Here is a 26704-nt window from a genome sequence, read left to right as displayed (position 1 = left end):
CAACCATAAAAAATCAATAATGTTATAGTGAGGGAAAGACAAGAAAACAAACCATTCTAATCACCATATTTTGATAGCTCTCTGCAAACAAATGTGAGGTGTTTAAAGGAGAAGGGAAAATGATGAATTGTTGCTTTCTAGAAGAAAAGAAAATATTGACAGTGTGATACTATTCAAAATCTCTCCAAATCTCAAATCCCTTGAGATTGTCACTAATGACATACAACATACCTATGAACAAATACTCTTCCAGGGACATGAGAGGCTAAGCTTTAGGGGCTCTGATCTAACCCAAACATTTTATGTTTCTGAAGAGCAGAAATTTTGTGTTACATTTTGCCCTCCTCCAAAGATGAATACATAGTATTGTATCTAAACACACTTGAAAATGCTGGTGAAAGAATTGACCCATGGGCTCATCTCTCATACCCTACTCTAGACTTACTTACATCCTGCCAAATGAGAAAAATCACCTTTCTACCAATAACGGGCCAGTTTGAGTATATTTAGTATCAGAGACCTGCGAGATTGGGAGCTTCCTCCAGAGATTTTTCTGCCAAATACAACCACTCCTTTTCTGCTTTGACACCCGCCATTTAACACAAATTAAGTAACAGCTACCATTTACTAAGGGCTTACCTTGTAGCAGATGCTGCTAAATGTTTCACAGATTTTGCTTCTTTCTTTAGTAAAACACAACTCTCCTTTCAAGTCAGTGGGAATCTTGCTAACCACTAGAACAAATGATTTGAGGGACTTTGCACAGAATCCATTGCCTTTCCACTCTCATTTTTCGAACAGCCCTTTCAGATTTTGTTTAACTTTGATTTACTACTTTGGGTTACGGCAAATAATGCCCTAGCAAAAGAGTGGTTTCTCCTGATTTTTACCCATCTTCCTTTGCACCTTAGATGGAGGTGTTTTTGTTTTGTTTTGTTTTGTTTGCTTTTTGGGTCACACCTGGCAGTGTTCAGGGGTTACTCCTGGCTATGCACTTAGGAATTACTCCTGGAGGTGCTCGGGGGACCATATGGGATGCTCGGGATAAAACCCGGTTCAGCCTGTACAAGGCAAATGCCCTACTTGCTGTACTATAGCTCCAGCCCCTAAGATGGAGGTTCCTTAGGCTCTTTCTCTTTATCCGATATCCTCACATCAAGCCCTGTTATACCATATCTTATCTTTCTGGCAGCTGATCCTTCAGACATCTGAAAACACCACTTGGACCAAGTTACTATTTCTTACCTTCAAACTGACTAGAGTATGGTAAGGCCAGTGTAGTTGTCCATCAAGGTGGGGATCAAGTTGGCTGAAAGGGGAAACTTGCTGGTTAAGGAATTATTTCCTTCTTGAAATTTAAAGTAATTCATTATTAAGAGGAATATTTGGATGCATCCCAATGAACAACAAAATGCATCTCTCTGTCATGAAACCTGACAGTCAACTTGCCAATGTTGCTCCAACCTACATTTTTGACTTTATGTTCTTCACTTCTCTCTCTCAGATTAGACAGGCCTTTCCTGAGGCCAGCAGATTTGTTTGTTCTGTTCTTGCTACACAATTATTTCTTGTATTGGTGTCCAATAAAATCTTCTATATCTTTGAGGGTCTGGCTTAAAAGCAGCCTCCATCACTCTCACACCTCTTCCTTCATCCAGAGTATGTGTAATGTCCGTAGCTAATGTGTGTTTCTTTTTGAACACTCTTAGCACACTTCCCAGGAGACGAAAGGGTGATGCTTACTGAGAACCAGAAAGGGTCTTTCCAACTCTGTACTTTCCAATGTCCTATTCTCTGTGCCTCAGTTCTTTCATCTGTAAATGGAATATACTGGAAGTACTTTCCTTATGCTGTCGAGTATTCTTCCAAGCATTTACTATTAAATCAAGTAAATTGAGAGATATGGAATCCTATGCTTTATCCAAAAGTGACTTCTTGGATAATCAAGGGTCAACTGGAGAAAATCTGTAAAGCTCTTCTAGTAGCGCTTGAAACATAATAACTGTTCCACACATGCTAGTTGTCACTGTTATCGTTGTTGCTATTTGCTGTTTATGTTTGCACATACCAATACTAAGGTTCATAGACTTATATAAATTGTTGAAAATCACACATGTCTAAGTAGTACTTGCCTTGGAGCCTGAGAAATAGTATACTGGGTAGGGTACTTGCAGTGCACGTGGCCAGCTTGGGTTCAATAACTAGCACCCCATATGGTTCACTGAGTACTGCCTGGAGATATTCCTGAATGCAGAGCCAGGAGAAAGCCCTGAACATGACCAGGAGAGTGTTCAAACTGAGTTCAAACCAGAAAATAAGCAGCTATCTTGCAGATCTCAGGTCATAAGTTCAATCCATGGTGTGCCCACATGGACCAAAGCATTGCCTCTAGGGCTTTGCTTACTGGAACCCCTAGCACTGAAGCAAAGTGTGTGATCTCTGAGAGCACCAAAGCCATGTACGTGCAAACATTACATCTGAAGAGAAACTAACACAGAGGCCAAGAGTGCAGCCCCTGGTGAACACCACAGCGAATGCTAGAATGTGTGTGAGCACCACAATTAGAGGAGTGTGTCCTCCAGCAAGCATGTATTTAAGCACTGGGGTGCCACCTCCACAGCCAAGTGTGAGAGCATCTCAGTCTCGTGTGTAACATCCTCCCCCTCCCCCATTAACAGCATTGCCAAAATACGTGTGTCTACCCATCATTGCAACCCACAAGCGGAAACAGGGAAGAAATATGATGAGTGTGAAATAGATACAAAGGGTTTCCAATGAGGGTCTTCCTGACCCATATACATGGGAAGCCTGACCATGACACAGGTGGCCCCTGAAACTCTCAGAATCATGTGGGACCTTTAAAGAAAGCAGGTTCTCAAGCCCACCAATCCACTTGCACTAAGGGAGAAATTCTGAGATAAGGATCTGTGCTTTAAAAAAACGTTCTGTGTGGTATTACAGGCAAATCAACATCAAACAGTGCTCTGCTCCTTTATTATGCCTATGTGTAAATATCAAATCCATAAATTCATTAAGGATCAACACTTTGTTGATGTATTTATTTTCCTGGTTTTTTTTTTCTCCCAGTGAAATGCAGTTATAAGCGCTCAATAAGTATTTGAGTAATTAATTGCTTAATTATTTAATTAAAGTTGCTCTTAAAATGCAAATAACTCACAGCTGTGGTACTAGAAGGCTGTTAAAAGCTATCATTGATCTTCCTAGGGATTTATGAATTACCGTTGCATCAGGATTTTCCTGGGAAGGACAGGCCAGAAGACTCACAGTTTGCCGTTCCCTTCAGTTTGATCCCCTAGTACCACATGGTCTCAGGCACTGCCAGGTGCTAGTGCAGAAAGCAGAGGGGAGTGAGGGGGAGAATGTCCTAAACGAGAATGTCCCCATCCCTCCATCACTTCATCGTCATACAGCCTAGGGCTCTTCTCTTGCCTTGCCTGCACTCAATCAACCACTTCAGGAAAAAAACACGAGGAAAAATATATTACTAACAATCAAGAGATTTAGTTTCCCTCTTGTTTCATTTCTTTTGAGTTGACACATGTATCTGTTTGGGAAAACTGGGAGTGGGGTGGGGGAGATCTCTCTATTAAAGAAAGGGGAAAATTCTTTATTCTTGTCACACCACTAACATGGAGTTCACTGCTTTATGTTAAGATTATAAAGCAAGATCCCCAAATGCAGTGACTGATTATTCACAGTAGACATATTAAGTCAAGAAGCTTATTTTTTTTCTCTCTTTGCTAAGGCACAAAGCCTAGGGCTATATGCATTTTTATTACACTTTACTGTCTTGGTTTCACTTGAGGATTAAAAAGAAAGTCAAGGTAGAGTGCACGTATCCTGATGGATTTTAGGATTTCTTGCTTTAGTGAAAGGAAGACTCTCATAAAATACCTCAGATTATTGCTCTAGGAAGTATACCTACTTCCGAGATGACCTAGAAAGTCAGTCTTTTGTTTCCTCTATAAAAAATCTCATCTCACTATATTTTGGATTTTTTTTCTCCCTGTAGTTTCCTATACTATGTAAAGACACATTAAAAATAGCTTTCATTTTGAAGTGAAAATATCTGAAATGGTGCACAGTAGTCTTATGACTATTCAGGGAGCTTACAAACCACCTCAGTGTGGGGTGAGGGGGAGTCAGGGAAGAGGGAAGAGGAAAATGAAAGAAAGATGCAGGCTAAAGAGCCTAAAGACCAGAGATAGAGACCGCATAGATAGAGGAGGGTGTGAATATAGGTTAGAGTTTTCATTCTGTTCCTGACATCTTCACCAGGAAACAGCAGAAGTACATAGCCATATGCTCTGTCCGATCCTTTACTAAAACACAGGCATTGTGCCTGTGGGTTGAACTTGTGCTGTATCTTCTACAATGTAAAGGAAAGGGAGCTGGACGTGGAAGTGGAAAGAGTCGGACGTACAGTAAAGAAGGTCTTCTAGCTTAGTGATTTGTTAAGAACTGTGGTCTGTTACTAGGTTGGCAGCTCAGTGTCACTGAGAAAAGAAAGAGGCTTTTCAGTGGCGAGAGCTGGGAACTGGAAACCAGGGCTGGTACAGACAACGTTCTTTGCTCTGCAGTCAAATTGACTGTGAAGAGAGTCAAGGTCAGGAAGCTTTGGAAAGGCTGCCAAGATAGTGTGGAATTGAAGGAGCCTTGATTTCCTTGGTTAAAGATACTTGCATGCATACTTAAGCAAATTCTTTCTTCCAACCGTTATGGAAAAAGTTGCTAGCAAAATTCTGAAGAAGCTGTAAGTGTACTTTTGCTATTGAGATGAGACATGAAGACAATGGTTGATAGGGATGATTTATCTTGTCTCATTTATCACAAGGTTTTAACCTGCTTTTGGTCATCTTTAAGTGTGAATTGGTTACCTGCTATATGAATTTTTATTCTTTATTTTCCCAGTGATACTCATTCTCTTTTATCCCTTTGATAGTTATTTTAAATTGCCACCTCTTTTCCTTGGGGACACTCTTATGTTCTACGACCAGGGGTCATAGTCATGTCATTACCGTGTGAGCATTATGCTACATACGACCCAAAATGCCCTAAGAAAATAATGCTTCAGTGGCCTTGGAAATTTTTATGGGAACGCTATTCTTCAAAAGTAGAATAAATAAAGCTCTGGCATAAATAGCTGAAGCTGAAATGTAAATGATTTAATGTAATGGTGTTACAAGGTGAAAACCACTTGACTTGAGTTTTGGCCACAAATCATGAGATCCAGTAGGAAAGCTTTTAAAAGGGAACCTACTTTTTAAGATAAAATCTGCATCAGGTTACATAATGTCAGCAGAGGAATTCAACTTTTATCTCTTCGAAACAATTACCACCCAAAAAGCTAAAGAAAACCTCTCTGTGATCTCATCCTGTTCCATTGTAATTTTTCATAAGTCCGCAGCTGTAATGAAAATGAAAGATTCTGACAAATGAAGCAGGATAGGAGGTTGATTGCTGCTTTTCTAAATTAAAATTAATGATGCCCTTAAGGCACTTGGATCTCTGAAGCTAACTTAATGTTGATATAACCTGACTCCATTATCACAGAATGAGGTGGTTGCATGAGCATGAAAACCAGTAAACAAGCAGCCAAGGTACATGTCAGAAACCCATGAGGTGGAAGTTAAAGACCTGACAATGGACTAAGGACTTGCTGTCAGCCCTCCCTTGTTTTCCAGTTGGTGGAAGAGTTATTCAGAATTAGAGGAGTGATGTTCCCGGGAAAGTTCCAGACTGCCTCTAAACAAAGTTTGCTGTTCACATCATACATACTTCACCTACTCACCAGGATACCCAGTGGCTTACTTGTCAACCTGTTTTCCCCTATAAAGTCTGTATGTTCTTCTGGCACTTCGTACAGAACATCTTTGGGAAAGAGGGTGGAGGAGAAAGGAAATGAGGAAATGAGGAAACGAGTCAGAGATTAAGAGCAAAGGAAATCAGAACAGCAATATGAAATGAAAAGTTAGTAAATCCTAAGAGAGGAACATAAAGAGAGGTGGATTGATGATCTCCTCCAATAGTATGCATTAGTATCCATGCCATAAATCACACAAAATCAACTAATAATTATTCTCCTACTCAGAGCAAGCACGGTGTTAGCACTGGTTGCTTTTCTGTAATCTATCCTTTAGTCAAATGCAAGAAACTCTCCATGTCTCAATGTCAAGAAAACACATAAACAAATTCAAGGAAAAGAGAATTCAGTCATCTTTGCATTCATCAAGCCCAGGTTGGTTTGCCACAGAGCTGTACCTATTATATGTTCTCACTCCAAACCTTATCTCAGACTGTTTTTTTTCAGCCATAACCCCAGACAAATCAGAATGAGAACATCAATGGATTTTTTTATTAGTGACTCACCGTGGGGTGAAAACAACAATGAATTTTAACTGATAGTGATTACTATTAGTCAAGAGTTGAACAGAAATACTGACAGGTCTCAGGTGTGTTTCTGAAATGATGTTTAGGTATATGAGTGTTATAGGTAAGGTTTTGGAATAATGAATAAAGCCCTCCTTCAATACAGACACAAGCATACAGAAAGTACAAATTACAAAACTGCCAGAGTAAAATCCATAAGCAGATTATATAATGTCTTTAGTGTGCTAATGCGAATTTATTCATGAACATCACTAAGCTGAGTGTTTTTCTTTAAATGGGTTCATTAATGTAGATGTAAAATCACTTTCTTGCATGCCCATACATATTTCTCAAAGGTCTAGACTATTGCTTCCCACCTGGGGGCCATAGGGTCCCTCTTATAGATACCCAGAATGTTACAGCAGGGGGAGGGTCACAGGAGAAAATAGTGTAAATGGAGGATCACAGTACAAAAGTAGGGGCCAACTAGTAAAACAGGAGTACCACATAAAGGAAGCAAAATCTGAAAGGGGTCACTATTGGAAAAAGAGGTTGAGAAACACTGGCCTAGACCATCTGAGAGCCAGAAAATTGTGCCAACTGTATCAACACTGGACACTAGAAGAAATCACACTGCCTAGCAATGTAAATCTACATCAGGAGGGAATCCTTAGATCTCCTAAGCCTCAAGTGAAGATAAAAAATTTCAAAGCAATTAACAGGGCCAAAGAAGAGGTGGAAGCCCTTGAGAATTTAAAACCACATTAAGTAACAAATATTTGGGTTCAGATAGATATATTTGAAATCCTTTCTAGGAGCCGCAATGTTATCTAATCTTTTTCTTTCTTCTCATGTTAGCTTATTGAAAGCGGTGTTGAAGGGGAAAATGAAATAAAGATATCTTTCTAAAGATAAAGAGGAATGGACGGAGCTTTGAGAAATAGTCACAGCTGGGAAGAGACTGTGTTATCATTAATGCAGTCAAATAACTTCATGCTTGTTCATTATCCCCCAAATTGCAATTTGAAGTCTACCATAATCAGTTACACATTGTGCCTAATAGACAACAGAAACTCCCAATACCTTGTATTATTACACTTATCAAGTATTCACTGAGGTTTTAGGCACTGTGGTAAACTGTGACTGTGACAGTCAAGTTCCATAGCCTCATAAACCAAGAAATTCCATTATAGTATCTATCTTTTGAATGGACATGGAGATATTTTTAATGAAGTGAAATAAGGGAGGCCTGAGCAAACAGAGAACTGCCAAGAGGACTCATCTGATGGGCTGGGGTGACAGTACAGCAAGTAGGGCCTTTGCCTTGCACAAGGCCAACCCGGCTTCAATCCCCAGGATCCCATATGGTCCCCCAGCACCACCAGTAGTGATCCCTAAGCACTGAGCCAGGAGTAAGTCCTAAGCACCACTGGGTATAGCCCAAAATTTAAAAAAAATCATCAGAAATGAGAAAGCAAAAAAAAAAAACAACAAAGTTTTGTCCTCAGAGCTCTCAAAAAATTGGGGAAAAACAAGTCTAGGAGAGATTTGGGCTTTGAGTTTGCCTGGCAAATTATAACTTCAAGTGATATTTTAATCCATTTTTTGTAGGCAAAATAAACGCTTTTCTTTTTTTTAACAAAAACTTTTATCAGTATAAAGAAAGGGGACATGGAAGGGAGGAAGAAGAAGCCTTTCCAAACACTTATGCTGGGAATCTTGAAAAATAATTTTTTCGTTCAAAATATTGCAATTATGGTGATAATAGCACAGCGGGTAGGGCTTTTGCCTTGCATGCAGTCGACCCAGGTTCGATTCCCCCACCCCTCTCAGAGTGCTCGGCAAGCTACCGAGAGTATCTTGCCCACATGGCAGAGCCTGGCAAGATACCCGTGGCATATTCAAGATGCCAAAAACAGTAACAAGAAATCTCACAATGGAGATGTTACTGGTGCCCGCTTGAGCAAATCAATGAGCAATGGGATGACAGTGACAGTGATATGGTGATGATGCTTGAATAAACTGTACATTTATTCAGCTGGTAATTGAATACCTACTATAGCTCAGGTATGGTGCTATAGTGCCAGGGAGATAATAGGGAAAGCATATGTCCCTATCTTCAAAGGGAAAATAACAGTATGCTTTTATTGAAGAACTGCTGCACACTAAATTATGAGTACTCATAGAGCAGGTGGCTTATTTTCTCCAATCTGGTATAGTTCTAAAGAATACACCTTCATATATCAATAGATAAGATTTCTTCCCATTCTAGGCTTTCATGATCTATGATCTAATATAGAAACAAGTTGTATGCTTCCAAAAAGATGTTATGCTCGTGTCACTTTTTTATACAAAGAAATAGAGAGGTTGCCTTTTTAGAGACAATTGAATTATTTTAGAATCTTTAAATCTATTTAAACTTCCTTGACTCTTCCTTCCCTCTTCACCTTTTAATACACACCCTTACTCTTTTCATTCTTTCTTCCAGTTCCTTTCATGACTGAGACAAATTTCATTTCTGAGTTGGCTATATACATGACATTTCTACTCAAAGATTTCACTGTTAGGTCAAACTCATGATTTGAATAAATTCATCTACACACCCCTTGTGGTCTAACCTCCACATTTCCATCACCAATAGCCTTAGCCCCTGCCTTCCATACTAGAAATCTTGTTCATCACTTCAAAACCCACACTCCAGCACCAAAATTGATTATTTCTTCTTTCTTTCAGAAAACCTTTTTTTTTGCTGCTGAAAGCCTGTTGTTCTATTTCTAAATTTTGTTTGAGTTATGTCTAAAAGAATGGTCTGTGATGAAGTTTGGAATGAGGTCAGAGATCCATAAGATTGGGCGCCTATTTGGGATTCAGATGATGTACCCACGAGGTCTCTCTGAAGCCAAAAGCATTATAAACGTTATTGCCACAGCACATGATCAGTGACACAGTCATGCTCCCTCGCCATCCACCTTTTCCCCTTGTGATTTCTTTCTCAGTATGTGAAAAGACCTGTGGGCAGTATCCACTGCCATATGGCATTCTCCTCCCCAAGCCCAAACTTGCACATCTATCTCTTGAAAAATGTCTTCATGATTTAACTCATTTAGCTGTTAGAAATAATTGCAGAGTCCAAACGTTTGCTTGCATTATTTCTTATACAACCTTTCTCTGTAACTGAATGGTAAAATACTTTTTAAAAGAGGAATTGACCTTAACATTGGATTAGCAAATATATTGATGACTGCTGTGTCGTAAACGTGTGTAGCAGTTTTGATCTGAATTCAGTAAATTAATTAATTAAAAATAAATTAAAAGGACTACTGCTTATTCAATATTTATGCTCAACTCAGCTTTAATATTTAGGAGAACGGTTAAGAGGGAAGACAAGACTGAATAACTTGGAGTACTGGCTTTGCTGGTTGATATACTAATACCCACGTGTAGGCAAAATTTGCTTTGAGTTGTTTAGGTTGCTTTGTTTTGGTTGGGTTTTTGTCTTTAGATTCATTCTTTGCTTTTTTTTGGGGGGTAACACACAACAATGCACAGGGGTTGCTCCTGGCTCATACACTCAGGAATTACCCTTGGCAGTGCTCAGGGGACCATATGGGATGCTGGGAATCGAACCCGGGTTGGCCACATGGAAGATAAAAGCTGGAATGATAGCACAGTGGTAGGGTGTTTGTCTTGCATGCAGCCGACCTGGGTTCGGCTCCTCCGCCCCTCTCGGAGAGCCTGGCAAGCTACCTGTGGCATATTCAATATGCCAAAAACAGTAGCAACAAGTCTCACAATGGAGACGTTACTGGTACCTGCTCGAGCAACAGGATGACAGTGACAGTTACAGTTTCATTCTTTGGCTTTTAAGTCATACCTAACAGTATTCAGAGGATACTATCAAGTTTTTGTTTGCTTGGGAATTGTTTCTAGCAGGGCTTGTAGGACCCTTTCAGTGCCAGGAATTGAACCCAGGACCTCTTACCTAACCAAACAAATGCTCTACCAGCAAACCACATTGCCAGCCCTGGGTTGTTTTTGAAACTTCTTGTACTTCTGTTTCTACAACAGTGAAGTGGGGAGATAATTTTACTTCCCACCACAGTTATAGTAAAGATTCAATCATTATGCCAGAGGACTTAATGAATAATATTGGACATTTTTTGGTGCCTAGCAAATTATACTCTAGTCTTCTGCATTTATTAACTGTAATAGCTACACTAGCAGTAGCTACTAACATTAATTGAGCAATTATCCAATGACAAGAACTATGCTAAAGATTTCTCATGTTTCCTCCAAAATCTCTGTGAAGTTGATGATATTGTCACCATTTTCGTGTAAGATAAAAATAGGTTATGGGCCAGAGCAATAGTACCAGGCATGGTGCTTGACTTGTATGTGATTGGCCTATGTTCAATCCCTGGCATCCCATATCATCACCAGGGCAAATTCTGAGCACAGAGCCAGGAGTAACCCCTGAGAACAGGTGGGTGTGGCCCAAACCCCCCCAAATGAAAGTTAATATTAGAATAATTTACTGGGGAACATTTAGTCCTTGTCAGTGGGCATTCTTTTTCCTTGTGTGTTCTCTCTTTCTCTTCCCCACCTTCAGTCTCACCCCCTTTCCCTCCCCCCACCCACATATTTTTCATTCTCCATGTCTTTCTTCTTTTCCTCTTGCATATACATAGTCATCTATTGATTCAGTCAAGTAGTCATTAGATAAATATTTGATACCACATCCCATGTTCAAGGTTCAGTGTATTCTGAAGGAGGCCAAGTAGGAGATGAAATAGAAGTAATGGTCTTTGCTATCAAAGCATTTCTAATTAATTGTCAGAAATAATCATATCCATATAGCTATAAAGAATGATATGATAGAATTTCTCCAAATACAAACCATGTGCTGTGGGAATGCTGAGAAAGCAATCACATATAAAAAGCCATTACTTATAATCCAGGGTACTGGAAAATTAGCCTATAAACACAGAACAACCTGGGAGAGAAGGAAGATAAAAAGCATTCCAGAGGAAGGAGTATCAGGAATAAGACCCACATGTGTTATACTGAACAGACTATCAAAGGTCAGACAGGTAGAGTTTGTTTGTGATATAGGATAATGACTGCAAGGGGAGGCTGGAAATGTTCCACCTGATTTGATGTGCATAGCAGTGAGGCATAGTCTGCAATTTTGGGAACTCAATGACTTAGCAAATATGTAATCCAAACAGAAATGGTCAAGGTAGAAAGTAAAAAGAGAAGATGGGCCTGGATCCGTGCTAGGCACTAGATTGAGATTAGAAAGCCAGAGTTGTCTTTACCTTCGTTACTTTTCTGCTGAATTTAAGATCTATTTGACATCTTGGGAGTGATGAATTCCACAGAACCAAACCCACTTAAGCTCTGAAGGCTCTGGGCAAGCTTCTGAGAGCAACTCAGAAGCTTGGATTGTTCAGAATCAAATCAAAATACCAAGATATAAAGCAAGTAAGATGCCTGGGGCTGCCACTAATATGGCAAAACACCAGATGAAAACATGTGCCATTTGCCCCATAAAAATCTTCCCTTTTCCAACCCCATAAGGAATTCACTAAACTGATAGGACACTGGGTTACTATATTATAGAAAGACCTGATAGAGGGGAAATAACAACTTTTTGAAGGGACAAAAATGCCACCTACACATATGTTTCCCCATCATTTCCAAATCCACTAAGCATTGAAATCTAAAAATGAATTTTTCTCCTTGCTACCTTATAGTTATCTTAGATTTAGACCAAGCCCATTTCTTTACTTTTTAGGTTATTCAAGTATTCGTTACTTATTAATGATCACTAATTTTTGATCATTATCATTTTTTAAAAAAAAACCTGTATTCTAAGGGCCAGAGTGATAGCACAGCGGGTAGGGCATTTGCCTTGCACATGGACAACCCGGGTTCAATCCCCGGCATCCCATATGGTCCCCCAAGCACCTCCAGGAGTAATTCCTGAGTGCAAAGCCAGGAGTAACCCCTGACCATCGCTGGGTATGACCAAAAAAAAGCAAAAAAAAAACCTGTATTCTATAGTCAAAGCAATAGAATAAGTCTTAAGAACACACTCTATCTCAGGCCAGTGATCCTAGTACAGTGGCAAATGGCATCCTTCCTAAACTTCCCAGGAAAGATTTAGACTTTCCATTTTGGAGGGCATTAATTGGAGCAGTAGTTCATGTATGGCTGCCAATGAGTCGAGTTTTCTTTCCTAAGTCTCATTTTCACATTGTCAAGGGAGCACATCTTTTTTGTTTGGTCTTGGTTTGATCAAAATGGGTCTCCAAGGCCATCTAAGGCAAATGAATATTAAAACCAGGGTTATAAATTGTTGCTTTAGTACTGCAGCCTTAGAGACACAAAATGTCTTACCAAAATGGATACATTATTTTAATTGCTCCTCATTATATCCAATGAGAGGACATCATTTCTCTCCTTTTTCCCCAGGTGTCTGTTGAAGAGCGCATCCGGCAGCTGCATGAAGCCCACAGGGACTTTGGCCCTGCATCCCAGCATTTCCTTTCCAGTAAGTGGTGTCACTTTCTTTGCTAAGCCTCTTCATTGCAGTTTGGTGATAAAGAATTAAAGACTTGAATCACAATCTCTGCCAAAAGCTCTGAAGGCATTAATCATCCTGAAATACAGCTTGGTGCGTGAGTTTGGAAGGTTAGGAAGACAAGGACCAATTAGACTGTTCTGTCCAGTTTTTGGCCCTGGCATAATTATTTGCTGCAATAGATTCTCCAGTGCTAGCTTGCCTAATATTTTTTAGTATACTTCTGCTTATAGAGTTCACTTCATAAAACTGATCATTATGTCATGTCATTATGATATAATTAGCTATTTATTACTGAGAATCTGTAATTATTTTTATAATTCGTTAAGTCCTCCTAGACTCTAACTTGGAACCTCAGCCCATCATGTTTTCTTACCTCTTCTGATCGCTATTTTAGCTTTGCACCTAGTTCATTCTTTTCATTTTCCTGTTATATTATTTTACAAATTTAAGTACTTGCTAATTTACTATCAATTCTGTTATCTATAATTAATATGTGTTTGATAATTATTTATAAAATATTTGACATTATGCATACATTGTTACAATATATTAGACAATAGAGAAATAATAGCCTTAATGAATTGGAAGTTCCTATTGATCTAGTAATGCATATCAAATTGTCAAGATTCTGTTTTCCTCTGACTGTTTATTTGTACCTTGCTTTCTTTTGTGTGTAAAATTGTATGTGATAAGATTTATTGGTCTTTAAATGAAGTACTTCTACTACATGGGGTTACATGTTTGCCTTTTGGTATATTTCTTGGTACACATAATTATGAGGGTTTAGCTTTCATTTTAAGGTAATCACCTTGTGCCTGTCATTGTCATAAATATAAATTAATTCAAACCTTATAATAACCAGTGGGATTCTTATCATCATTATAGCCATTTTAAAGATGAGGAAATTGATACCTACAGCGATGCAATGAATGGTGGCAAAACAAGGATTCAAACCCAACCCTAGAGTCTATTTTTAACAACCACACTAAGCATCTTTAACATAATGTCTATATTTCATAGAGAGGAAATAATTACATAGTATATCCATTCCTCTGACTTCTCCTTCCCTTGCTGTTTACTGGTCCTTTCATTTATTCCTACTCACACAGGTTAATGAAAAGTTCTCACCAACCTTTTCAAGTGTTGGATTAGATGCTTTCATGTGTGTCCTCAATTGGCTATGAGTCTTTTAAAGCAAAGTTCTAGAAAAGGGTGGTTAGGTTTTTTTGATATTTTTTGCTTACAAATAAACAAAATGTTGTTCTATTTTCTTTACTAGATCTAAACTTGTCCACATGCATTGACTATTTGTACAGAAATTTCAAAGAGTAAAGGGACAAATTACAGCTGTGTAGTTGAGCAGGATTGTGGCTTTTAGAAATTGTTACAGAACTTCAAACCTGTAGAGTCTTTCTTCTGTATTTTTCCAAGTCCTGGGTCTGCTTAAATCGCCTTGGCAGTTTCCATTCTGTTCAATTAAATTGAGATTAAATGTGATAACATATTTCTAAGTGACTCATAACTCATAAATAAAAATATTATTATGAATATTAATCACTCCACAGACACCACATATATTCATTAATACTTTATTCTCTCTGCCTTCCCCACCAGAATTATCATGTCTTCTCCTTTAAAGCTTATTCTCAGAAATGAGTATGTTATGCTCATTTAACCCAGGTGACAAGGACAGTTTAATGGGTACTTCTGGATTATTTGCATTTTAATAGGGTGAAAAGCTGTGGCTGGAGCAATAGTACAGCAGGTAGGGCATCCCAGCATCCCATATGGTCCCCCAAGCACCGCCAGGAGTGATTCCTGAGTGCATGAGCCAGGAGTAACCCCTGTGCATTGTGCATCACCGGGTGTGACCCAAAAACCAAAAAAAAAAAATAGGGTGAAAAGCTATAAACCAGAGGAAAAGCCTTTCTGGTTGCAGAATATGAGCCATAATCTTGGAACTGTGAGATTAATCTCTGAATGCCTCAAAGTTCTTCACTTTGAGGAACTGAGTGGAACTTCCTCACACCTTTCCAGCCATAACACACAGGTGCCCCCTTCCAGAAAGGCCGTACCTGTAAACAAAAACGCTCAAAGATGCCAATCTCTACTAGCCTAAATGCAGCCAGCCCTATAAACCCCCAGTTTCTTGGATATTATAAGAGTGCAAAATAAATCATTCTGTACTCATTTGGGTTCTTTAGAGACTAGGCAAATCCAGCATACAACAGATAGATAAAGGAGAATGGAAAGGAAAAATTTATGAATAACATGCATATCTCTTACACATGGAAGTCCCTTGCAGAGTTAAGTGGCTCACCACATAGTCTTAATTATCATCTTTAAAGAGCTTAGCTAAAGCAGAGGACACTGGGGATAAGGGAAGGTCAGTTGACTTGGTTACCAAAGGCACAGTAAACAAAGTGCAGATTTCAATTCTGATAAGAGTAGGTCTTCCTCAGAGACCCCATTGCCTTTAGGGAGGTATGTACATGTCTTTCAGAGGTGACCTTTGTCCCACCTTTAGGAACCCTCCCATGAAATTTACCATTTGACCAAAACAGAATTTGGGGGTGATTATTTTTGTTCCCCTACAATACTCATGAGGACTTTTAATATATGCTTAGAAACTTTGCTTGTGGGTACCAAAATGTCAAGATAGTTTCAGAAATATGTAATAAATAGTAGAAAGAGACTAAAGACTCAAGAAACAATGTTTGTTTCCTTTTTTAAATTTTAGAGATAAATATACACCCTGAAGGAAGTTTTGGAAAGCAGAAAGTACAAACAGGAAAAGAAAAATTACCAATAACCCCAGTATTCAATAATAATGACCATCCAAAAATGTGATTTGTATAGTTTCTGTCTTTCTCTAGATATGTGTACCTTTGTGTTTGTTTGCAAATTTAGATTTCATTTTTATGACCTGTTTTTATCCACTTAGAACTATGATAAAAATATTTTCATGTATTTACATATTTCTCTACCAAGTGATTTTTAATGGCTGGTAACATTCACTCTTGTGGTAATGCCAGATTTACAGGAACAATCTTGAATCACTCAATATTAAAGATAGTTAGAAATGTTCACTATTTATCGTCTCCAACATTGTGAATAACATCCTTCAAACAACTTTATAAACATCTCACATCATTTCTGTTCAATAACTGCCTGGAAAAACAAACGAAACTGCCCTGTTAAAGAATATTTACATTCATAAGGCTTTTCATATGTATTGCCACGCTGACCTCTACCAAGTTGCATCAGAAATTGGGTGCATCATCAAAACCATATTTAAGTCCGGGCTACTCTCAAATTACTTATTTGCTGTTAAACTGTATTCCATGAAAGACAAATAGCTTTTCCTCCAAAACAAATTTTTAAAATACAACTAAAGTCACGTCAAATGAGTTTGAATTGATAGACGTCTAGGAATTCATTTGCAGGTTAGTAGGTATAATATTGGGTGATTGCTAAGTCGTAGTCTTACAAAGAAAAGAAATGATAGAGTAAGAATGAGTCACTAACTACATCCCCTACCGACATGCCTACTGTCTCTTCTTTATCTTCCTCTCTTCCCTCTGCCTGACACAACCTCACTTACTCTTTTTGCCTTCCACCCTTCCTTCTGCCCTTCCTCACTGCCCCCATCCTCTCTCTTTCCTCTCTCTCTCTCACACACTCCCTTTTGAAAATTACATTACCAGCTGTCTTTAGTTTTATCAGTAGAGAGAGATAGCCTTTTACTAAAGAAAAGTATTCACTGTTTCTTCTTGGTGGTCCAATCTCTACTTGTTAAAGAAGTTGTTTCTTTTATCTTAGATCTAAGAAAAAATAAGAAGGAAAATACATTGTAAAAATATTACCCATATCCATTGACACATAGATAGCCTGCCTTTAGTTCTAGCTTTAATAGTCTGCAGCTTCTAATTAACTTCTGCAACTTCAACCAGAGAAAAGAAGATATTATAATACTGTGATTTTCAAATTTTATAAACTACACACAGGGCTGGAGCGATAGCACAGAGGGTAGGGCGTTTGCCTTGCACACAGAAAACCCGGGTTCGATTCCTCTGCCCCTCTCGGAGAGCCCAGCAAGCTACCAAGAGTATCTCGCCCGCATGGCAGAGCCTGGCAAGCTACCTGTGGCATATTCGATATGCCAAAAACAGTAACAACACATTTTGCAATGGAGACATTATTGGTGCCCACTCAAGCAAATCAGTGAGCAACAGGATGACAGTGATACAGTGATACAGTGATAAACTACACTGTTAAAAATGTATACATATTTGTATATATGTGTATGTGCATGTACATGTGTGTATATTTAGAGAGACATACGTAAATAAACATGCATGAGTGCATGCACACACACATATACACAGAAAAAGAGACAGGATATACAATGATTGTCTCTTCACCTGTCAATAATTAAGAAAGTACAGCAGGTTTTCAGGCAACTTGGAGCTCTTCACTATCAGTTCTTACAATGTTGATGAAAAAAAACCCCTGGGTAAATTTGAGCAAATCCACATTTGAGGAACTTCTTCCTATTAGATATCATTTTGTTTTAAAATTGCAGTTCCTGAAATCTGAGAGATGGTGCATGGATTAAGATACTTACCTTGCATCCTGCTGACCCAGGTTTGATCCCTGGCACCACATATGGTACTCTGAGAACAATCAAGAGTAACTCCTGAGCACATAGCCAGGAGTAGCCCCTAAGCATTTCCAGGTATGGGCCAGAAATCCCAAAAAAAATAAAGTTTCAATTATAGGAAACTAATGAGGATGCTAAATCCCAGTGTAAATAGCTAAATCCATGTATTATTAGCATAATTTGACAATTGTCAACTTATTTGTTATTTGCAAGAATCAAATGCCTCTTTTAAAACTAGTGCTTTTAGGTTATTTTCTTAATTTTCTGTGTTTCTGTTCTAAACCTTAGTTTTAGCTCCAAAATATATTTGGGTATAATTGGAAATCTTTCTGTACCAAAAAAACCCTATAGTCATCTTAATATTTTACAAATTCTGAAATCCCCTAGAGAAGCATTTTCCAAGCTAAGTTTTTCAGAACATTATTATTCTGTTCAGTTTTAAATAATTCTCCCTTTAAAATAAATAGTTGGTATCAGGAGATAGTAAAGTCATTAGAACATATGATATGTATCCAACCTGGTTTCAGTTTACGGCACCACATGGTCCCCCTGAGTATCATCAGGTATAGTCCTAGAGGCCCATAAGTATCACCAGGTTTAACCCTCAAGGTCCCCAAGCACCAAAGAATCGGAGTGGCCCATGTAACCTCAACACCACAGGACCCCATAAGCAATGCATCCTTGGGCGCTTGTATTGAATGTGTTGGCCAAGAATCACCAATAAGGCCTCCAGAACTACTGAATACTACTTAGGGGATGAAAAAAATAGTAAAATTAAAATAAATGAAGTAATATTTCAACCAATAGGACTGGGACAACAGTAGGTTATAAAGATAAGCAAGTTTCTTTCCAGTTGGACTTCTTGGATCATTTAATATGTACCGAGACTTTGAGAGGGGTATAGAGTCAGTCATTCTTCTCCATACTTATGACTGTAGGAGGAGCCCATTTCAGACAACACCAATTAATTCCTCACTAAGTATTCCATGAAATCTAGTGAGGGAATCTTTGCCCCAACGTGGGAGTTGCTAAATAACACTGTAGCGCTGATGTGTCATTGTTCATCAATTTGCTCACATTGTTCAGCATGAGAGTTGCTAAATAGCACTGTAGCACTGATGTCTCATTGTTCATTGATTTGCTCGAGCGGGCACCAGTAACGTCTCCATTGTGAGACGTGTTGTTACTGTTTTTGGCATATCGAATACACCACGGGGAGCTTGCCAGGCTCTGCCCTGCGGGCGGTATACTCTTGGTAGCTTTCCGGGCTCTCAGAGAGGGATGAAGGAATCAAACCCAGGTCGGCCCGTGCAAGGCAAGCGCCCTAACGGCTGTGCTATCGCTCCAGTCCAAATTATTATGTATTACATATAATTATTATACATATTTTATATATATCCATTTTCTCGAGCGGCCACCACTAACATCTCCATTGTGAGACTTGTTGTTACTGTTTTTAGCATATTGAATGTGCCACTGGTAGCTTGCCAGGCTCTGCCATGTGGGCAGGATACTCTCAGTAGCTCCCCGGGCTCTCCAAGAGGGACGGAGGAATCGAACCCGGGTCAGCCATGTGCAAGGGAAACACCCTACCTGCTGTGCTATTGCTGCAGTCCATGATAAGAAATTTCTATTGAAAGAAGTAACACCACAATCCAATTAAAAAGAAAATGAGTACTTACAGGGCAAAAAAAGTCAGCTCTCTTTCCTGAGGCTTCTACCCCCTTCCACCCCAAGAGTCCCTTTATGTAGAATGTCCTAACTAGAGAGAAGCAGAGTATCTATATGAGTTGTTTTCAAACTACTCATTAGCGAATCCTGAAATCAGTTTAATGACTTGCAACCAACAAATTTTTAATGGAATGGAATGGAACCGATTAGAGAATATCAGAGTACATTGCACAAGCAAGGTTAAGTAGAGTTTTGACACTTTAGTCTCAAAATAAGTGTGTATGTGTGTGTATCCATGCGAATGTGTGTGCACGCATGAGCATGGCACATCACAGTGTAAGACGTTTTCATTCTGTAGATTATAGCCAAAAATGTTTGAGCCATGGAATTATTTCAGCCCTTCATATATTTTACACATGACAAAATAGGAGTATAAAGATCCAATGACATAACCAAGGTCACATGGATATTTCTAATATATTCTAGTTCAGGAACCTAGTTTCAGAATGTCCAAAATGAGGCCTCACATGACTCATTAAGAAAAAGTGCTAAATGACTCTGATAGTGCCACAGATATTTTTCTCTTCTTATGGCCGTGGGATCATGCTGCTTTTGAGTTTCGAGCCTATAATTTTATCATGACACCTTTGGACAAGTGTCATCTCCCAGTGAGTCTGGGTTGAGTTAAGGCTCTGGAACTTGACTGAATGGGTTAAAATAGTTGATCTGATACTTAATCTCTTTTTCCCTCAATTGTAATATTCAGACAATAATAACATATTTCATTATGTTTAAGACACCCCCATGCTCTACCAACTCTCTGAAATAAGAATTTTCTTATGATAAATGAGTTTTTGGAGTTCTATGAAAGATGGTATTATTATTACACATACCATGGGAGTCGCCATTAACATCACAAGGTTAATATATCCCAAACTTTTCGTATTTAAAACTTATTAATTGCTAGCTATTGGCTAGACATTGGTATTCGTATCCTTGGCATTATTAACAAGATGACATTATTTGCCTGATGCAGTCAAACTGGACCTCCAAGTACTATTGTCAAGCTTCTCGTTCTCAATTAGGAAGGTCTCTCTTTTCCAAACACGGTTTTCATGAATCTAACTCTGGTATGGACTGGAGCGATAGCACGGCGGTTGGGCATTCGCCTTTCATGCGGCCGACCCGAGTTCGATTCCTCCTTCCCTCTCGGAGAGCCCGGCAAGCTACCGAGAGTATGGAGCCCGCTTGGCAGAGCCCAGCAAGCTACCCGTGCGTATTAGATATGCCAAAAACAGTAACAATAAGTCTCTCAATGAGAGACATTACTTACTGGTACCTACTCGAACAAATCAATGAGCAACTCTGGTATTGTGGTATCCAGTCTGTCTTTCTTCTTAACCCATTGACAACAGTGTATGTCACCTGTGGCTCACATTTGGTTGCAGCTTACTTAGCAAAAATTGCAGCGCCAGGGTCATTACTGAGAATCTACTGCCATGGGCCCAGGGAGATGCTCGGAGAACTGGAGCACAGGCTTTGCACATGGGAGCCCTGGTTTGATTTCCTGAGCGCTGCAGGGAGCAGCCTCCATTGTAGCACCACACTGGGGGCAGCCCTAAGCAGGTCTGGATCCTGAGAAACCCAAAAATGAGCCCCCAAAGTGTACAGTTCTCTGTAATTTGTCAAGTGGGAAAGCTGGCGTTAATGTTAAAGTATCATCACAAGTCTATGAGAAAAGAAAATAGGAACACAGAAGGGTATATTTAAGATTTAAGGGAAAATGCATGAAAACGTAATCAGCTATCTTCTTTCATTTAGTTTTACAGAGGTTTTTATAATAATCTTGCATTACTTTTATAATGGAAAAAACAATAAAGGTAAAACCTTTTATTCTCTAGCTTTTAACCCACTGACCTCCTAGCATATTAAACTCTCTTCATGGCTCTGGAACTCCATAAGATGAATTTCCTTTTTACTATTTATCCTGAATGTAAGAGCTTTGAGTTTCATTGAGTGATCATCTTGTTCTCAGATTATGAGACACTGTAAAAGAAAGAACTGATCAGTTGTGTCTTGCTGGCCTTAGAATCTTAACTGCCTTCATCAAATTCCAAGTTAACTCTTTCTCCTTTTTTTAAAGTAGTGCAAGTGTTTTACAGCTTCCCTTGCTACTTCAGACGGAAAATTTGTTTCTATCCTGAAAGTTTCCAGAAATTCACCTCCCACTGCCCCCCCCCCGCCTCCCACCCCGCTCTCAGCTCTCACCCACCATAAGAAAAGGTAGAGGGGGAAAATGTAAGCACGTCCCTATAATTGCTGGCATTTCACTTAACAGTGCTGCAATCTGTGTTACCATTGTCCTGGGGGATGGAAGAATTTGAAATGAGTGACCCAATAATTTAAAGCTTCACGTCGGCTTTAAAAAGCCTTCATGATTACAGTCAGGAAGAAGCTTGCAGGTACAATATGAGATGATTTTCGACCTAAAGCTTTCTATCAGATAAAACCTCAGGGAAAAAAAGAAATTAGGGCCAATTTCTTCAGCAGTCAGGTGATGTCCTGAGTGTCGTGAATGTGGAACAAATGCCATTTAACCTATCGGGATGCTGCTAGCACCTTCACATTCAAAGCCAGCTTCTCAGATGCCCACCAAAAAACGAAATAAATTACAGGGATCATAATTATGCAATTATGCCCATCTCTCAAAACCAATTTCAGTGGGTCTTTCTTCTTGTGCTTCAATTGATATAGTCTGGTAAGTCTTTAGACCAGGTGTTTCACAGTATCCTTAGTAACAAAATTATGCCATTTTTGCACGATGTTGCATTGATTTGAACACATGTGGAAGCTTAGAAGAGTTCTCAGTTTCTCTCCTTATTTTACATCTAAATCGTTTTTTTCACATATTCTATTTTTTAATTGAATCATACTGGCACACATAGTTACAAAGTTGTTTCTAATTGGCTTTTATTCATGCGATGTTCCAACACACCCCTTCACTAGCGTACTTTTCCCACCAATATTCCCAGTTTCTCTTTCACCAACCTCCCCAGTCTGCTGTTACGGCAGGCATCTCTCTCCCCTCTCCCCTCCCCTCCCCTCTCCTCCCCTCTCCTCTCCTCTCCTCCCCTCCCCTCCCCTCCCCTCCCCTCCCCTCCTCTCCTCTCCTCTCCTCTCCTCTCCTCTCCTCTCCTCCCCTCTCCTCTCCTCTCCTCTCTCACTCTTCCCCACTTTTGGGAACTATGGTTTGCAATACAGATGCTGAAAATCCATCATGTATATCTCTTTACCTGCTTTCATTTACTCATCTTAAAACATTTATTCAGGGGCCGGAGCGATAGCACAGTGAGTAGGGCGTTTGCCTTGCATGCGGCCGACCCGGGTTCGATCCCTGGCATCCCATATGGTCCCCCAAGCACTGCCAGGAGTAATTCCTGAGTGCAAAGCCAGGAGTAACCCCTGAGCATCGCTGAGTGTGACCCAAAAAGCAAAAAAACCCATTTATTCAATCTATTCAATCATTTATTCATCACACATTAAATTATGCAATAGATGCTTCTCTAATCATTAAAGCGGTCATTAATAAGACAGATCTAAGACAGATCAAAATACTAGGCTCAACATCTAGTTTTTTATTTATTTGTTTATTCATGTATTTTTCTTAAGACACCATTTGGGGCTAAAGAGATAGTACAGCGGGTAGAGAACTTGCATTGCACATGGCCTGTGTTTGATGCCCAGCACTTCCTAGGGTTCCCCCAAACCCTGCCAGGAGTGATCCATGAGCACATAGCCAGGATGATCTGAGCACCAATGGATGTAGTTCAAAAAACAAACAAGCAAAAAGACACTGATTTCTAAAGTTGTTCACAATAGGGTTGTTATCGGGATATGAGGACCTAATACCACACACGTAAGGAGCTGTTGGATGGGCCTTTTCGTATGGTGGAGGCACCGTGTGGTCCCAGCCAGAAGAAAAGGGCTCTGCCTCCTCTCAGAGTAGGGCCCGAGATCCCAGTTGGAAATTAATCTCACCTGCAAGGGTGGAGCAGGCAAGCACAGCGTTCTCCGTTTCTACGGTGGGAATGTGGAGAGGAGCCGGCTTGCATTGGCCAGCACTGTGAACTAGTTGGTAAACTCCTGTGGTAGCTTGAAATTGACCTAAAGGGGAATGTTTACCCCTCACAAATTGGCAAATTTGTGGGCTGGGTTCGGAATGTAACTCCAGGAGAATGCAAGCCTCCCATCTGTGGCCCTGGGCTTGAACCCTGACACTCCAAACTGAAACAACAAATTGGCAAGTGCTGCTAATCAGAGCTTCTCTTCATCCTGTTTTTGTCATTTATTGATTTTGTAGATATCGTCGACCAGAACACAACCGACTGCATTTGTGTTATCTGGAGTTTGCAAAGCCTGTTTGCAAATATCTGTGTACTTGGTTTGACTGTACTCTTGGCTGTGCTCTTGGCTTTCACCCTGAAATTCTCAGACCTAGGCCCGCTTGGGTGGGCGGTTGTTATCGCATTAGGTCAAGTTCCGTGGTAAAAGAACTGCTCATGGGAGTTCTGGTATGAGTGCTTTATGGAAACTGCAGCTCTCCACTAAAGGGGATTAAGAGGTGGTAGAGGAAACACTGGCCAGGGAGGCCAGGAAAAGTGGGGCAGGTGGGCTTCAGCTCCATCCCACAGGCAGCACACAACATATCATGATGGTCCCGTTCTGTGCTGGAAAGCTCCCACATCACTCAGGCATTGATCGTGCATTGCTGGGGAGTGTGGGACAGCAGGCCACTTCCCCTTCCATCGGTAGTCTCTGGAGATGGGAAACCAGGGGCCTATAGCAGCTGACATAGAAAACAGCAGAGGCTGCGTATACCAGCCACAGTAAAAAGGAGTCGCATTCATTTCTTCCAGACTTATGAAACTGCTGTTCTCCGTCATGCATAAGCTGCCATTGGAGCACAATGGTAACATTGAGCTCAATCACTAACCACCTCTGCTTATTCACATATCTGTGTTGAAATGAGTCCGGTGGCACAGCAGAGACGCAGCCATTGCCTGTTTTTCTTACCTTCCTCAGTGCAGATTCCTCTGGGTCTCATCAGGCCCTGGTGCAGGGAGATATAGACCACAGTTTTGAATCCATTTCATGATGCACGGGCACTATTTTTGTGGCATGCTGGCTCCAGAAAGGTATCTTTTCACACTCTCCAGAAAATGAAGGCATTTGTACATTTGGCCTGGGGTAGCATTTTGTCATATGTCCCAAAATACAAAGCATTGCTCCACAGCAATGGTGGAATCACATCCCTGTGGGCAAAATCATTAGTTTTGTTTTTCCATTTGGATGTTTTCCATTTTCAGAACACAACCAGTTTGGGATTACAAAATGCTTTTTGGTAAGATCTTTGAGATGAGGACAAAAGCATTTTGTTCTTTCGGAAACTTACATAAACTGTTCCTGGTTTAAAGCCATGCTATGGGAGTTTCAAATATACTTTTGGAAATCAGCAATTAAAGTCATCTTGATTTTAGTTGACTGCAGATCCTGTTCTAGTATGCATTGTGTATCCTAATGACTGTAAGGAACTGGAGTGAAACTCTTAGGAACTCTTAGGAAAAGAGGGGTCTCTTCACGATGCAGGGGAACTTAAGGAAGGCCCAGTAACAGCAGCTACCGTGCTTACTCTCTCTGTACATGCCTTTGCTGCTATAGATTTCAATCCACCAAAGGATCATAGCTTCCCCTTCTCTCTAACCAACAACTTATTCTCCTAGTCTCTACTTCCTGTGACTTTGGTTTTCTTCTCTATATCTCTGACTTTTAACACTGTATTATAATCAAACTTCTCCAAAAGAGCACCAGATTGGGTCACTTATTTATTAGTTATGATTATGGCCTCAGGTCAGACTGTAAACCGGACCTTGCAAGATATGGGTGCTCTTAACATACAGGGCCTCTAAGAACATGACTGGAGTGACCTTCCTGTGCGCTGTAAGATCTCTCACAACATTCCTGGATTCTGCCCCTAAGAGCTAGAAACAGTGCAATTCCTCCATTGTAACAACTGCAAATGTCTCCAGATATTATGGAAGTCTCCTAGAAATGGCCCCTATATGAGACCTATGCCCACGTACAACTCTGGACAGTTTGTGACCGTATAAGTGGAATCACACAAAACACTGAGTAGAATGACCCACGTTTGAGTAATCTTAGGAGAACACTTCTCCCTATACCCAGAATCCCTTCAGTAAGATTTGTCCTTAGTGGACAAATATCAGTTGTCTCTGTCTTTAGAAATGTCCTCAGCCTTCTGGCACCAGGTCGCACCCCTTTCATAAGTAGATATTCCTGATCTCTGGAGGAGTAGAAAGACCTGGTCCTGGTGGCTCCGTCTCAGGAGCACTCAGAACCTTCTTGCTTTAGGAGTACCCATTGGCATGTCTGAGACAGTGCCTGAGCCTGCATTCAAGCTGAACTTCTCCCATTTCCTGTTCTTGCTACATTCTCCCTTCAACAGCTGTTTATACTAAAGCCCCACTTCCCAAATATCCTGCTCTTTCAACTTGGTCAGAGAGCTGGCTTCCTTATCCGATCAGTAAGGGGATAGAGCTCTTGACAGGCATTTTGAAGTGTCTGACTCAAAAAAAAAAAGCCTAGATACCAGGAGGATTGCTCCATGTGGTGGAAGTCGATCTCATGTGCTGGGGGAAAAGGCAGCTGAGATAGAGAAGGGACCACTAAGTAAATGATGGTTGGAGGGATTGCTCGGGATGATGGATGCATGCAGAAAGTAGACTATGGACCAAACATGATGGCCACCTAGTACCTGTATTGCAAACCCAAAAGGAGAGAGAAAGAGGAAATGTGCCTGCCACAGAAGGGGTGGGAAGAGGTAGGGGTGGCTGGAGGGATACGGGGAACATTGGTAGTTTGTGGAGAATGGGCACTGGTGGAGGGATGGGTACTTGAACATTGTATAGCTGAAACGTAATCACACAAGTCTGTAAGTCTGTAACTGTATCTCACGGTGATTCATTAAAATTTTTTAAGTCTTTTTTTAAAGCCTAGGAATAGGCCCATTTCAGTCACTGGGAGTTGGGTAATTTGATTTACTCTTGCTTTCATAATGAGGCTGATGATTTTGTTCAGCATATGTAGAAAGGATCATTATTTAAGGTGTCTGACCTCATGGTCTCCATTAATGAGTAAGGACTTTGGGGACAGCATAACATTACATCAGCTTTTGACCTTCTACATTAAGTGCAGCCACACGTATAGCAGTGACTGGCAAGAGTGATAATGAAGGATAGTGGTTAAAGTAGATCATAAAAGGAAATGGGTCACAGTTGCAGGCCCATTGGGTAAAGAGCTTGTATTGCTTTCTA

At 40.1% G+C, this 26704-nt stretch overlaps 1 protein-coding gene across 1 annotated transcript in view; it reads left to right on the top strand.

Moving 5' to 3' along the window:
• Positions 1-26704, top strand: part of DMD (dystrophin) — a 2715231-nt gene that overhangs the window by 2448751 nt on the left and 239776 nt on the right. The window contains exon 62 of the mRNA XM_055122927.1: positions 12868-12946. Coding sequence (XP_054978902.1) covers positions 12868-12946 — 79 coding nt within the window. The remainder of the gene's footprint in view (positions 1-12867; positions 12947-26704) is intronic.

Source organism: Sorex araneus, chromosome X (genome assembly GCF_027595985.1).
Source record: "Sorex araneus isolate mSorAra2 chromosome X, mSorAra2.pri, whole genome shotgun sequence".
Lineage (NCBI taxonomy): Eukaryota > Metazoa > Chordata > Mammalia > Eulipotyphla > Soricidae > Sorex > Sorex araneus.
This window is presented reverse-complemented; position numbering and strand designations above follow the sequence as displayed.